The sequence below is a fragment of the Cryptomeria japonica genome, chromosome 7 (genome assembly GCF_030272615.1).
Source record: "Cryptomeria japonica chromosome 7, Sugi_1.0, whole genome shotgun sequence".
Taxonomy (NCBI): domain Eukaryota; kingdom Viridiplantae; phylum Streptophyta; class Pinopsida; order Cupressales; family Cupressaceae; genus Cryptomeria; species Cryptomeria japonica.
Genome location: NC_081411.1, coordinates 845488522 through 845503499, shown reverse-complemented (window position 1 = coordinate 845503499; position 14978 = coordinate 845488522). Strand labels below are relative to the sequence as shown.

Sequence of the window (14978 nt, the reverse complement as noted above, 5' to 3'; positions counted from 1 at the left end):
ATATTCGTCGTGTCATCACCCTCTAACCAAATCTTCTAGATCTTTATTAATAAACAATTTCTTAATAATTATATTACGCTAATTTATTCTCTAATAATTAAATAATTTTTAATTATTTCATTAGCCTTTTCTATTCATAATTAAATAATATTTTTATTGAATTAATTTTACCATTTTTATCCCAATATTCATTATTTAATTCATTTCCCTCTCATAATTAAATTATTTTCAAAATGAATTAATTAGCTAACACTTACCTCTTAAATTAAATGACTTTATTTAATTTTTGACCTCAAATAATAAAATTAATATTTATTTATTTCCTCTATTCATTTTACACCTCATCTTATCCTTCCACCTCATCAATCCATGTACATTATACGTCTCACCTTCTCTCAAATTTTCTCAACCGTTGATCCTACTAATTAATATCCACCTTGATCAAATGTAATGTGAAGCATATTAATAAGATCTTCATTCATTCATTTCTCCCTGCTAGCACATCCATGATCAAAATGACTAGCATTTTTTAGCACCTACACTTTAGTTAAATTATCACTTGCATCTATCAAGCATTCTTAATCAAGAGCTAGCAACTATCAAGCATCTATCATCCATCATCCATCATCATATCATTGTGCAATCATGGTTATACTATTTTGAAGAGCAACTCACATATCAAAGCATTCAAGCAACTCTCAAGCAACAACGAACTCTTCTAAGGTCTTGTGTTGGTATTGTTGTATATCATTTTATTTGAACATAGATCTTAGGCTTCATTTTATGATGTGTGGATTGTGGATTTGGATCTTGCATTGCATTTTTTATTAACATGTTAACAACATTCACGGGACTACTTTCTATAGAAAGGTTTGTTGTTCAAAGGATAAGACTTGTTTGTGCCCTATGGTTATATGGGACAACTTAATCAAATAAATGCATAATGGTGGATTGGTATGAGAATTTGGAAATAATAAGATTCCTGCACAAATAAATAAAGATGGTATTAGACCAAGATGGAAACAAATATAAAGAGGTATATATAGTGTTGCAGGATATACCAACTTGCAAATGGAAGAAGTCAGAATAATAGTTTGTGTGGACCATTGTCTATTCTAGAGAGGCCTTTTGGAGCATATTAATATGGACTTTGTCTTGGGATCACCTAGGACACAAAAGTAGAGTGATTACATTTTTGCCATACTTGATAGATTTTAAAAAGTGCTCATTTTGTGCATGCAAGAGACTAATGATACTACACATGTATCAACTTTGCTTTTCAAAAAAGTGGTTTGCTTGCATGGGTTACCATGAAGCTTACTATTGGATACAAACACAGAGTTCATTGGGCATTATTGAAGGAATTTACAGAATAAATTAAATATCAAGTTACAATTTAGCAAGATAACAAGGAAGGAGAGGAGGAAGATGAAGAAGGGGGAGAGAAAAAAGAGGTGGGGGTATCCTCATATAATGTAATGCAAGATAATGCGTTTGAAAATAGATGATGGGGAAGAGAGGCTTGAAGAGATTCAGAGGGATTCAACCATTTTAAAGGTGAGGAAGGAAGTGATAATAAAAAAGTTTCACTAGACTCGCTTCAAGTGGAATTTGTTGTCCTTGAAAGTAGGATGGGAGAGATTGAGAGAAAAATGAAAGAACAAAAATAGTGAAAAGTCTGCAAGAACAAATGGAAGAGCATTTTTTTTTGTCTCATGCAACTATCACAAAATACTAAAGAGGATTGATAAAGGCCTAGACAAACTTGTGGCCATCATTGATGAGATAATGAAGAAAGTTATGATGGGTATCGTTACTGGCTAGTCAAAAATCAAGAAGCAGAAGAAGTAGGGCAAGGAGAAGGATACTCAAGACTCCGGAAACAAGAAGTTGGTAAAGAGTTCATAGGAGAAGCCAACTTGGGAGGAGTCTCTTTACTCCCTGATTGAATATTGGAAGTATATATGTTAGGTTGTCTTATGTTTTTAATTGTTGCTCTAGTTTTCTCTAGCTTAAAAAGAGAGCTTGTACACCTCCATTTTAAAATGTGAGTTAATTTTTTAGGTGGGCTTTTTTTCTTATTTTGGTTAAATGTGGTTCAAATTTGATTTTAGAGTCATATGTGGGAGGAAATTTAGACCTAGAATTTAATAAACTAAACATCTATGACATGTTTCATGGAACTCTTAAAATATAATTTCATAGTTCTATGAAAGGTTTTGGATGATGAGTTTTCTATGGTGTTTGAGTGCATAATAAGATGCTTTATGGTTGTCCATATCTTTTGAAATAGCATTGAGTTCCACTATAATTAGTAGGTTGGTTAATGGTATTTTTATTATAACAACCCTATATTAAGATGGTATGGCATGATGCATGGAACAAATAGATTCATAAGTCATATGGATAACTATAGATGTCGGACAAATATTAAAAGATAGGTCATAACATATGGATAGTAGGAGAAGAAAGTGGACAAATATTAAAAGACGTGTCAGGAGAATACAACTAAATCCATAATATCTTGAAGCACACTAGGGGAAAATAAGCAATAAAAGAATACACTGTTCATAAATCAAGATAACATATGCAAGATGAATCAAACCATTATAGTGCTCTACCACTCAAATACAATTTAAGCTAGCTAATCAATAAGATACCATCATCTAAATGCTCGATATTGGTAAGAAAGAAAGATTTAACATGTAATTGATCTTAACCAAAATAAATAACAACATTATGCAAGGAACATGAAACATTAATTAATGAGAAACCGATGGATTACCAACATAAGACATGCTATCAACATGTAGTTTATCACTTAATGAAATGCTATCATGAACCTTTGTAGATTTGCACCAGATGTAAAAGAGTGATTGTCACAAAGCATATCATCAAAGATGAAACACAGTAGCTCACATAGATCAGTTTTTCTTAAGTCCATCACAAGGTACATTGCCAAAAGAACTTGAATATATAGAAATAGGTCTATCATGATATGCACGAAAATTTCCATCACAAGGGACACCATCATAAACGAGCAAAGAAGGTGCAACATCATCAATAGCCATCACACAAGGTGTGTCAATAATATAAGGTAAGTTCTCACTATGTAGATTCTCATTGTTATCATAAGCCATAGAAGAAATAAGATCAATATGTAGGTCATGGATAAATGAATTGAAAGTAACTAAGCAAGAAGGATAAGCTCTACCCAACTCTATGAATGAAGGAAAAGCATATAAATGATAGTAAAAAACCTCCTTAGAAAATGCATTATCCATAGCATATAAATTCATAAAAGAATCAATGACGCAAGACATAAAAGATATGAGAACATCATAATGAATAACCTTGGCATGCATTTAGCTAAAGGCAATGACCTAAGGATCCATGGTATATCAAAGATGACCAATCCAAGGGTAGGTGGCTCAAAGAAAAAAATAATGTCATAATGAAAGCTCAAAATCTAATGAAGATACAATAATGAAATGCCATGAAGGATAGACTTAAAACCCTCATAAAAACTTATATAAAAAGATGTAATTAGAAATAACTAATTTGAAAACCTTAATGAAAGAAGGATAAACCCTATGGCCAAAATCTTGATTATGTAAAATTCCAAGTTAGACAAAAAATATAAAGAAACAAATGCACCCTATACATAAATGTCCTAGGTAAATTAATTCAATCACTATGATTAACACATTTAGCCTAATATAAACGAGTTAATAGAAAGACACTCTAATAAATGCTATGATACGTGCAATAAATAAATAAAATTAAATAAGTATTTTGCATGGGTATTTTGCTTTGTATTTGTTGAAGATATTACTATGTAAGTGTCATAAGTCCATTCATCATGATGCCATCATTTTAGGAACTATTAATTGATTATCACTAATTTGAGAATTTGACTATGTACTATACTTGTTTACTTAAACAAGTGCAAAGATGATCTTTGTTAGTGTGAACTTTAATTTATACATAGAGATTAATTGATAACTCACAAATCTAATATGGTTGACTGGCTGCTATCTAAACTTATTCACCTATATGTATGTGATGTAAATATGACATGGAATAGGCAGTGTTTACAAAAACCTTTCAAGAATTTATTGTGAAGGTGATGTTTTCTTCAATCAAACCTCTAGATGGATTAATTCAATAACAATGGGCCCAGATAATGGAGAACAAGAAAGTGTGCCCTAGTATCATTAGATAATATCATAAGCAAAATTGATTCTCTTTAGCTCTTTGACTAGGTGTTGTGATTGCTCGTGAGACTATTCATTCAATCAAGCTTTTGGAGGGAACGATGTTGAAGTTAGATATGAACAAGGCCTCATTATTAAGGTCATGTTGAAATTCGGGTTTTGTCGTGAGTGGTGCACCTAGGTTTTCAATTGTATCTCAACTGTTTCTTATGCAATTTTTGATCAGGCATGGTGACCAATTTCTTTGAGGCTAGTAGGGGGTTGTGGTAGGGAGACCACGTGGCTCCATTTTTGTTTTTGTTAGTTGTTGAGGTTCTCGGTCATGCTATCAAGAAGGAGGTGGATGCAAGTCGGTTGCAAGTTTCGGGGGGTACTCCTAATGTGGCTCATTTACAATTTGTGAATGCTTTTTGGAGAGGTTGCGGCTAAAGAAGCCAAAGGCATTAAGAAGGTGCTCCATAACTATAAGTTGGCTATTGGACAAAAGGTTAACATAAGGAAATCCCAAATCTTTTTTTTCAGGACTTTTATAGTGAAGCCCCCGATAAACAGAAAATTATGGATTTTGAGACTAATGTTCTTCCTAGCTCGTATTTGGGTATGCCCATATATTCTTGGAAGGGTAAGTGGCTTTCCCTTGCAGGAAGAATCAATCTCATCAAAGCCACTCTTGCCTTAGTTCCATTTATATCATGTCAGCTTTTCAAATTCCTAGTAAAGTCGCCAAGAGGTTGGAGGACACTGAGGATTTTTTTTTGGGCAAGGTTTAGAAGATGCCTTTAAATATGATCTTGTGAAGTGAAGGGATGTATGCTCTCTCAAATGTATGGGGGACTGAGGGGGGTTGGTTATAGAAACGTCAGGAATGTGAATACGGCCTTGGGTGCCAAGCTTGCTTGGCATATCTATGAGGAAAAAGAACGATTTTGAAGCCGACTGCTACAATACAAGTATCTACGTAATGACTCAAAACTTATTCTTGAGGAGGACGTTGATTTACCCAAAGTTCTGGCATTTGGAATATTTTGAGAAGCTGCAGAGCACTGATTATTCCAAATATCATATGGAGATCTTGTAGGGGGGACAAAATTCAGTTTTGGAGAGATGTATGGATATAAGACCAAGCCTTGAGAGGGATTCATTGTTAGCTTCCTTTAATAGCTTTCGTAGAGCCAAGAGTTGGACGGTTGGTCAATAATTATATGATTTTTCATGAGGGGCAACGGTGCTGGTTCTCCCCTAACTTTCTGAAGGATGGGCTTTACGAGCTGTAGAAGGAGGTTCAAGATAAATTACTCTTTTGGCCTCTTCCTGACTCGGATGATAAACACAGTTGGAAGGGTAGTGGGGGTGGGAAGGTCTCAGTTGGCTCAACTCATAGGCACATGTTCTGTCAAGGTAGATCTATTAGTTCGATGGCTGTGAAGATTATCTGGAATAATTTGGCGCTTCCTAAGGTCAATGCCTTCCTCTAGATTCCTTGGAGAAGGTGTGATCTTACATGGGATAGGCTCGTAGTTCTAGGTAGGGTTGACCTCTCCAAGTGTGTGATGTGCAACACCTCGCCGTTCATTCATTGTGCAGTGGCTAATGAGTTATGGCTTAGATTGATTTCCAAGTGGGAGTTGGTGTGGCTTTCTCCTTGAAATGTGCCAAATGTGGTGGATGGATGGGTCTTGAAGCTCAAGAGTCTTGGTCTTAAGTTTATCTGGGTCTTGGCTCTTGGCTTCGGCTATTCTCGTGTGGGATCTTTGGTTAGAGCGTAATAGAAGGTTTTTAGGGGCAGCAGAGAGGGATGGATAGGATATGTGACAAGATAGAGAATATGATTGATGAGCTTGGGAAGGTACACTATAGAGAGGACTGGTTTATCAAGGAGGAGGAAGGGAATTAGCTAATAGGTGGCCGAGGTGGGAGGGAGAACAAGGAGGATGCTGTGAGGAGTATTTCCTCGTCTTTTCCTTCATTGGGTTCGTGTGGGATCTTTGGTTAGAGCGTAATAAAAGGTTTTCAGGGGCAGGAGAGAGGGATGGATAGGATATGGGACAAGATAGAGAATATGATTGATGAGCTTGGGAAGGTACATTATAAAAAGGACTGGTTTATCAAGGAGGAGGAAAGGAATTAGCTAATAGCTGGCCGAGGTGGGAGGGAGAACAAGGAGGATGCTATGATGAGTATTTCCTCGTCTTTTTCTTAATTGGGTTGCATCAAACTCAACTTTGATAGCGTTGTTAAGGGTAATCCTAGCAAAGTTGGAGGTGGTTGTGTTGGTGGTGTGTTTAGGGATGAGAGGTCAGCTGTTGAGTATCTATGCCTTGGATTTTGGAATTGACTCTATTAATGTTTCAAAAGCCAGAGCTCTCTGAAGGGGGTTACAAATTGCAAGTAAGATGGGGTAGAAGAATGTTTGGGTGGAAGGGGACTCCAAGATTGTTATCAATATTATTAATGGAGGCTCTTCTAGAAATTGGAGAATGAACTGGTTGTTAGGGGACTACAAACGTTTAGCTCTTTACTTTGACAATATTAAGTTCTCACATACCAATCGTGAAGGCAACAAAGTTGTTGATTGGGCGACTAGTTGTGGTATCAATCTTGATGGCAACATTAGTAATGATTTCAAGTGGAAGGATACTTACCCGTCTGAGGTGATTAGGCTTTTATAGGATGATATAAAGGAGCACCCTCCCGATTGATGATGTTCCCTTATGGTTGTGGCTTCATGCTCTGGTTTGATCATTTTTGGTTCTCTTGTTGCTTGTTGTGCCTAAGGGTTCGTTGCGGATGGATGTGATTACCTTTGCCCTGACAAGGCTATGTATTTTTTTATGATCTTAGTCTAAGTTGGCCTAGTGGTGGAGAATTTGTGCTCTTGAGAGAGAGGTCACAAGTTCAAATCCCACAAGGGGGTAAGGTATGTACGCCTTGTACAAGGGGGTAAGGTATGTACACCTGGTTTGTAGTGCAATTAGGTACCTCCTGCAAGGAGTACGTGCTAGTCTCATATTGCTCTAACCCATTTGTAGACCCACATACAGATTATTGGCATCATGGACTATAAAATACCCTTTCCTTTCCTTTCCTAGCTCTTTGTGTGTTATGTTTCCTCTTTGTTTGTTATTGCCTTGTTTTTAACATGAGCTCTTGGACCCTTTTTTTAGGTTTCTTTTATCAAAAAAAAAGGAAAGAAAAGGTAGAAAAAGTTTAAATTTTAAGATATGTGGTTTATACCAACAGAAGTAAAATGATTGGGAATTAGAGACCATGTATGATTTATGAGATTAAATGATCTTTGCTTTGTATTTGATTAAGATATTACTATGTAGGTGTAGTAAGTCCATTCATAATGATGCCATAATTTTAGGAACTATTAAATGATTATCACTAATTTGAGAATTTGACTATGTACTATACTTGTTTAGTTAGACAAGTGCAAAGATGATATTTATCAGTGTGAACTTTAATCTATACATAGAGATAAATTGATAACTCATAAATCTCATATGGTTGACTTCTACTATCTAAACTTATTTATTTATATGTATGTGATGTAAATATGATATGGAAAAGGTAGTGTTTACAAAAACCTTTCAACAATTTATTGTGAAGGTGATTGTTCTCCTCAATCAAACCTCTAGATGGATTTATTCAACAACATTGAGCCAAAGGAACGACCAACAAGAAAATGTGCACTAATATCATCAAATGATGTCATAAGCAATGTAAAATTGATTCTCCCTTTAGTTCTTTGACCTAAGTGTTTTTTTCACATTTTATATGATTCATTTGAATTAGGGTTAACCTTTATACACACCACCCTAGCATGTAATTAAATTAATTTACACGTTAATCAAATCCATAATGACTAATTGAAAATGATCTAGATTTAGAGATCATGTATGATTTAGAGACTAGATGATGATGGAATCATAAACATACTTATCTATACTTAAAACAACATTCTAATCACCATAGATCAAAAACCTACATAATATATAAATATATTTTACACTTTGTTAAGTAAGAGATATGCATTATGTATTTCCTCCAAAATCAACCAATCTATTAATAGTACATTGCCAAAACTGTTTTTAAAAATAATGGATTGTGTTCATTTCTTTTGTTGGTGAGTTGGTTCACTTCCCCTCCAACCAATCTATTAATTGTACATTGCCAAAACTGTTTTTAAAAATAATGGAGAGTGTTCATTTCTTTTTTTGGTGAGTTGGTTCACTTCCCCTCCCTCCGTTGAAAATTGCCTTTTCAGTTGCCTTGTTTTCAGTTCCACGTTGTACGAAGCAACCTTATCATTATTTTCTATGCCATACAACCAGACTAAATCCGAAGTCTCGCCATGTTATTAGGCAATATTTAATTTTTGAAGACTTGCATATTCTAAGGCCGATGTGATAAATCGTTTAATACGCCCATACATATACTGAAAATATGTTATGCATGTGGCAGTGTCGCAAAATAATCAGAAAAACTTCATTTCCTACTTAGCTTAAGATTTAATCTTTTGAGGTCTCCTTCCCCAAGAAAGCATCTGGCAAATTGGTTTGCTGTCCACATTCTGTAAGACATCACATCGCCAGTCATAAGGTGGTGAGATTCTCTCACATGTTGACATATTTACGGTAAACAATTGACATGTATACACACCCATATTGCCTATGACAGATGGTTGATAATGCATCAGCTGAAAATATTTTTAAAAAAATCACATACCCACATGCAAGGGAACTGATACAAGATCAATTCTTTTGACAATGCAGTGCTTGCACCACACTAGGTGTTCTTCAATGAGAAGGGCTACTTGGTCTAGAAACAGATTCAAGGAAAAGAGAATAATATAAGATGACTTGCTTTGATGAAAACATCAATTTGAGCTAAAAAAAATTGATCTAACGAATGGAGGGCATAATTTGTAAGACCAATATATGACCGATTAAGCTTGTTCTACAAGTGCCCTTGAATGGAAGAAAAGGGAATCCTATTATAGAGATAACTAATACATATGGAAACGTCAGGCATGGGTAACATCATTAATTAGTGCAATGCAGTAGTTGAATATGGTATTAACACGGTAGGTGTGCAATGAGAACGTCTCCTTTGGTCTAGAAATAGAAATAATGAAAAAGAATAAGAAGACTTGCTTTGATGATAACATCAATTTGACCTAAAAATAGATCTAATGAAATGTGTATAGATAGGCCATCAATCATGAGTTTTCTAGTTCAGCTGTGTTTCATCTCCCTGCCATAACAGATTAATATTTTCTACGAGTGCCCCTGTATGGAAGGAGGAAATCTTATTATAGAAATAGCCAGTCACATGGAGACGTAAGGCATTGGACATGTGTACAAGCCAGGAGATCAGTTTGAAATAGTGTACAGGAATATTCAATTACACACTTGAGTATGGCCACCAGTAAAATGTAGATGTGGCAAAAATATGGAGTTACTAGATAAACCCATTAATTGTTGAATTAAATTATGGCATGAAAATTCAATAGAAACTTTGTTTCTGTATATGTTATGATTTTGATCTTTGCAACGGTTGGCTTGAATATCTCAAGTATTATTACATATACTGCGGCCAATTGGCAACCAAGTGTTAAATTTTGTATTCAAGAGTGTGATATTTTTCTTAATACCTCAGAACTCAATGAAGCGCCCATAGTGCTTCACCAGTAAAACCCCTTCTATCTGGTATTAAAAAAGGAATTGTATCGCTACCTAAGCAGCATTAGCTTTTGAAAACGAAAGATAATATCCCTCATTAGCATTTGAGTCCAGAATTGAAGATTTTCATAGGAATGGAGTGTCTTCCAAACTCTCCTTATTTGTATTTGATACAATTGCTTCCACAAGACTTGGTATATCAAATAGACCATTTATATCTGTAACTACTATATCTGTGCGTAGTGTTTCTTTTATTTTCCTAAATTAGTGGAAGGTGCTGTTCCTATAAACTTTTGCATTTCAGACAACCAGACAGACATGGCGTTGCTGATATTAAATTGTTACCCAGAGATTGATTAATCAAAAACAGGAGATTAACAAGGAATCTAAATCAAAACAAGCTCCTATTGTTCTGTATTAATTTAGCTGCACGACTGACTTGAAAACTCTTGGCATAAAGGTTATAACTAGCATGCATATTTAATAATCTTTGTCTGAGAGGAGTCGGCTGTTTTCTGTCACTTTAAAAAAATACTACAAACCCTTCTAAAAGGCAGAAATATGATCCATAGTTCCACAGGCGCGTGGGGACGGGGGACCAAAGGCCCAAATTTGGGGATGGCTGGGGGATAGTGGCCGAGCAACAGTTGGGCAATGCTGATATACAAACTGAGATGAATTAACATCTTCAAGGCAAAATTTGCAATATAACATCTCTGCAAGTGCCCCATGAAAGACAAAATAGTTTTAACAAAGTTAAAGGTTGCAATCAGTATGTAATGGTATGTGCCATATAGCAAGTGATCTGGCAGTGTGTAATGTCTCCATAAAGGGGATGCAGGGTTTTTTTGGGAGAGCACATCCCCATGGAACAGTGGAAATATCCTAACTCCCACGTAGAAAGTGTTCCCATTAAACAATTAAAATACCATTACATATATAATTAACTTTTCAAGGACAAAATTGAAATATTCCTAGCATCAAAGAGAACGCATACATGTCTCTAAAAGAAAGAAAATATCATTCTGAAAGTATATAAAATTCATATTCTGCCCAAGATAAAACGGCAACCCTCTTTCAACTAGTCTCTGACTGATTACAAGTTGTAGTCCATATGTACTCTACTGGAACATTGCCCCATGAGTTACTCAAGATTTGTGTACATTTAAAAAACTATTGAAAGGTCTATCGAGCATCACAATAGTCGGAAGCAAAAAAACAGAGAAATTTTAAAATCTGCTTGGCCATTGTTTCATAAACAAGTTCGGACTTGAAGAATTGTGCACAAATCTCCTTAAGCCAGCAAGAATTTGGTATAGGAAGCTTGAATGTGCAGAGTGACCAGCCAGGCCAGTTAAGTTTAAATACTCTACAACTTGCCCAAAAGATCAGCATTTGGAAACAGAAGTAGCCTTAAGCAAAAAATAACCAAGATCTCAGAGTTGACAACAACCAGATTTCTTAGTTGCAGTAACTTCATCCTTGCTATTAATATGGATTGTTTGACCCTTTCCAGGAATATTTGTCTGCTCCTCACTGATTTCCAGTGTCTTCTTGCTTGTAACTCTGTAAATCTGATTCAAAATTCGTGTGAAAGCTTCCTCAACATTTGTTGAATCCAGTGCTGATGTTTCCATGAAGAATAAACCTTCCTTCTCTGCAAATGTTTCAGCATCTTCTGAAGCTACAGCTCTCAAGTGCCCTATATCCAACTTATTTCCAACAATCATCACCACAATGGAAGGCTCAGTATGATCTCTCAGCTCCTTGAGCCATCTCTCAACATTTTGAAAGGTCATATCTCGAGTGATGTCATACACAATAAGGGCCCCTACTGCTCCACGGTAGTAAGCACTTGTAATGGCTCGATACCTGCATATACCAGATCTGCATTAGACTAACCTTTTTCTATGTACAGGAATACCGTCAAGAGTTTGGTTCTTCTAAAATAATATGATTTCTTCAAACATGTGAAGGTGTTTATTTTAAATATGCTGTTCTTCTTATACATTACCAGTACAAGAGTTTGTATACGGTTGAATTCTTCTATTAAGATTCATTACAATTTTGACAATGATCCGAGGGAAAAAAGGAAACTTTTTTTTTGAAAGACTATTTGCCAAATTTTGAAGCTGTGAACTAGTTTTTTGGATTAGTTCTCATTTTTTAACATCACAGTTGAAGCCCAAGAATAATGGTCATACCCACACCTTAGCACCATGCAACAGCTAAACACGTTTTACAGCAGAAGCCAAGGATGACATCCCTTACACTCAAAGCCCATTTTGAAACAACAGATAAAACAAAGTATGCAGCATGGGTATTTTTCAGCTTGCCCCTATGCACTTTAAAGCTATAACGGGTTATCCCGTTCTCTATGGAGGGTCTAGGCTGTGGTTTTGAACCTGTATTTGTAATATGTATTTAGTTCAACCAAGACTATTTCTACAGCCAGGTTGAAGATTACAAGCAATTTAAGACTCAAACATTAGAACCCAGCATAATCTACAATAGTCCGTAGCAACTGCTCTGATGATAAATTTACCATGTGACAACTCCATGGTTCAACCATATGATCTGCATCTATTGAAAAAGAACAAGGTACCGCAATTAGTTTTTTGTAACTTATTTTTATTATGAGTGTATCATGCAGATGAAGTTTGCCTCTTTCACTTCTAAGGGAAAAGAAATGCACACACACCAAAAGCTTTGTCCATACAGAACAGACCTGGGGATGGCAGTCTCCAAGTTGATGCTTTATGATCTTCCTGATTCTCCAATACTAACATCAGTTAGAAGTGCTTATGTTTTTTGAGCCCCCATTCCTCTTGACCGTTAGAAGTGCTGGATCATAGAATAAATGACTACTCACTGGAATTGGTCCTCAAAGAGATAGCTTAATCCACAAGCTAAAAAAACCCACAAAAAACCTATAAATTTAACTAAATGTTGACAGTTAAACTCCAGAAAACAAACAAATATCAAAAAAATGTCCGAAGCTAATTAACCACATTGATAATAACTCCGTGACAATAGAAGCTTATAAGGATTATATACTGCAAAAGCTTTGCCCATTTGGAACAGGATTTGGGGTTGACATGCTAACATTTTCTTTCCCTCAAAGGTTATAGAAGGGATGACTACACATGTAAACTGGCCAACGAAGAGATAACTTGAAACAGGTGTGTATTAGGATCCCAAATCAATCCATCCTCACAGATAAGAAGAGTTATTAGGTCATAAATATTTATCTTCAGAATAGTAAAATATGTAAATCAAGAACACTAGGAGTAGCCTATTGTCCTTAAAGTGCAGGAAAAAGACCGATTTCTCTTTTGCTAAGTATGAAAAATTATACCTCCATGCTTCAATAGAGCTGCTTCACTGTTGAGTTTCACTGACCAATTTTAATTATTCTTAGACACTGATATAATATCTTTATGACCTGTCTCCGCAATTGTGAAAAGAACTAAACCGCAATAGGCCCTACATTTATCGTCAGAAAATTAAAATGCATTGCCGAAGAACCCTGATGTAAAGTTGAACTGCTAAACACTAATTGCATTTACCGTTGACAAAGAGCCACAATATTACAAGGCCTTCTAGACATTAAATACATCTAGCATTAATCAAGAACCCTACTGTAGCAACAAACAAATTACAGACAATCACAGAGCAATAGGGCATGAAATGTCTACCGACTTTCATGCCCTTAAATTGGCTCCTCAAACCAACACACAATTATGTACAGTGAATTCTCTTTTAATGTATGCAGTGGTGAGCTGGTGGCCTTATAATTAGGTGGAATCCCTGAGTCCCACCAGCGGTGACCAGGGCATTCGTATCTCGAATCCCACCAGCTCGAAATCAACAAAAAAACATGTGGATTTGAGAAAATAAAAGCGCAACCGCCATACCCATTTGTCAATAGGTAAATAAAATGCATGAATAGGCCAGTTGATCCGGAAAAAGGCCATACACAATAACTTCAGGCAATAATGGACTATGAAGAAGGATCAGGCTACACAAGCAATTGCATTGATAATGTAATACTAATAATTCCCACACATATCACAAATGTTCTGTGCCTACAATTAACTATAATGTAAAAGAAAGCATATATCGACAGTCAATGCATAGATCAACTTCATTCAGATAAACGAAATGCATGAAGAATACCGGTTCCCGCTTTCTTACCTCTCTTGCCCTGCAGTATCCCATATCTGGGCCTTGACCAGCTTCCCATCAACAGTGACACTCCTAGTGGCAAATTCCACTCCAATGGTTGACTTAGATTCCAGACTGAATTCATTCCTTGTGAACCTTGAAAGCAGATTAGATTTTCCTACTCCAGAATCCCCTATCATCACCACCTTGAACAGATAATCATAGTCTTCATCAACCCTGTAAGCCATTGTTCTTTTCCCTTCGGATCAGCTACAATGTTGAACCAAAAAGCTCGCAAATTCACACCTGAGAAACCCCAATTCAAGAGATTAAAAGGAAACATCCACAATGATAAAGAAAGAAAAAAGAGCCGACTGCTGTAACAATGAGCGAAAAAGCACCATTACCCAAAGCAACACACGTAAAGAACGTATTCCAGGCTGTTAAAATAAAACCCACCTTGGAATGACTAATTTAGAGTACCATTGAAGCTTGGAAAGTGTTCTAAAGATAGGGAAGAAGCCCAAAGAAGTAAAAAAGGAATTTTTAAGGAAAATTAATATTATATCTGAGGATTTTGGAGGCATAGAATCTCGGTGTTCATAATGAGCTCAGAAATAGTAATTGTCCACTTCAGCTTTATTTGGCGCCGCTCCCGTGAACGATAAAAATCCCAAGAGGAATTTCAAAAACTGGCATAGATCATCACGTTCTGTCGTTTTTTAGAAGGGTGTTTTTGAAATTAGTAAATAATATAATTAAAGGGAAAGAGTTGGGTTAGTTTATTAGGACACTTGGTGACGAAGCTAGCCTGCACCACGACTAGTTTTTTTTTTTTTTAAAAGAGTGTGGAACATATTTAAAAAAGGGTTTAAATAGTTGTTACTTTTTAAAAGATAAAGAGTAT

General features: G+C 35.7%; 1 protein-coding gene across 2 annotated transcripts; it reads right to left on the bottom strand.

Annotated features, from left to right (window-relative positions):
* Positions 1 to 10902: 10902 nt before the first annotated feature.
* LOC131074861 (ras-related protein RABA1g) lies at positions 10903 to 14769 on the bottom strand. Of its 2 annotated transcripts, none has more exons than XM_058011585.2 (3): positions 14479 to 14769; positions 14102 to 14377; positions 10903 to 11776 (listed from the first exon to the last, which is right to left on the bottom strand). In XM_058011585.2, exons 2-3 carry the CDS (start codon positions 14317 to 14319, stop codon positions 11341 to 11343), a joined length of 654 nt encoding a protein of 217 aa, XP_057867568.1. In that variant the 5' UTR covers positions 14320 to 14377; positions 14479 to 14769; the 3' UTR covers positions 10903 to 11340. The 2 variants fall into 2 exon arrangements, with proteins under 2 accessions (XP_057867568.1, XP_057867569.1); XM_058011586.2 differs by having other exon boundaries at positions 14531 to 14768.
* Positions 14770 to 14978: the final 209 nt, after the last annotated feature.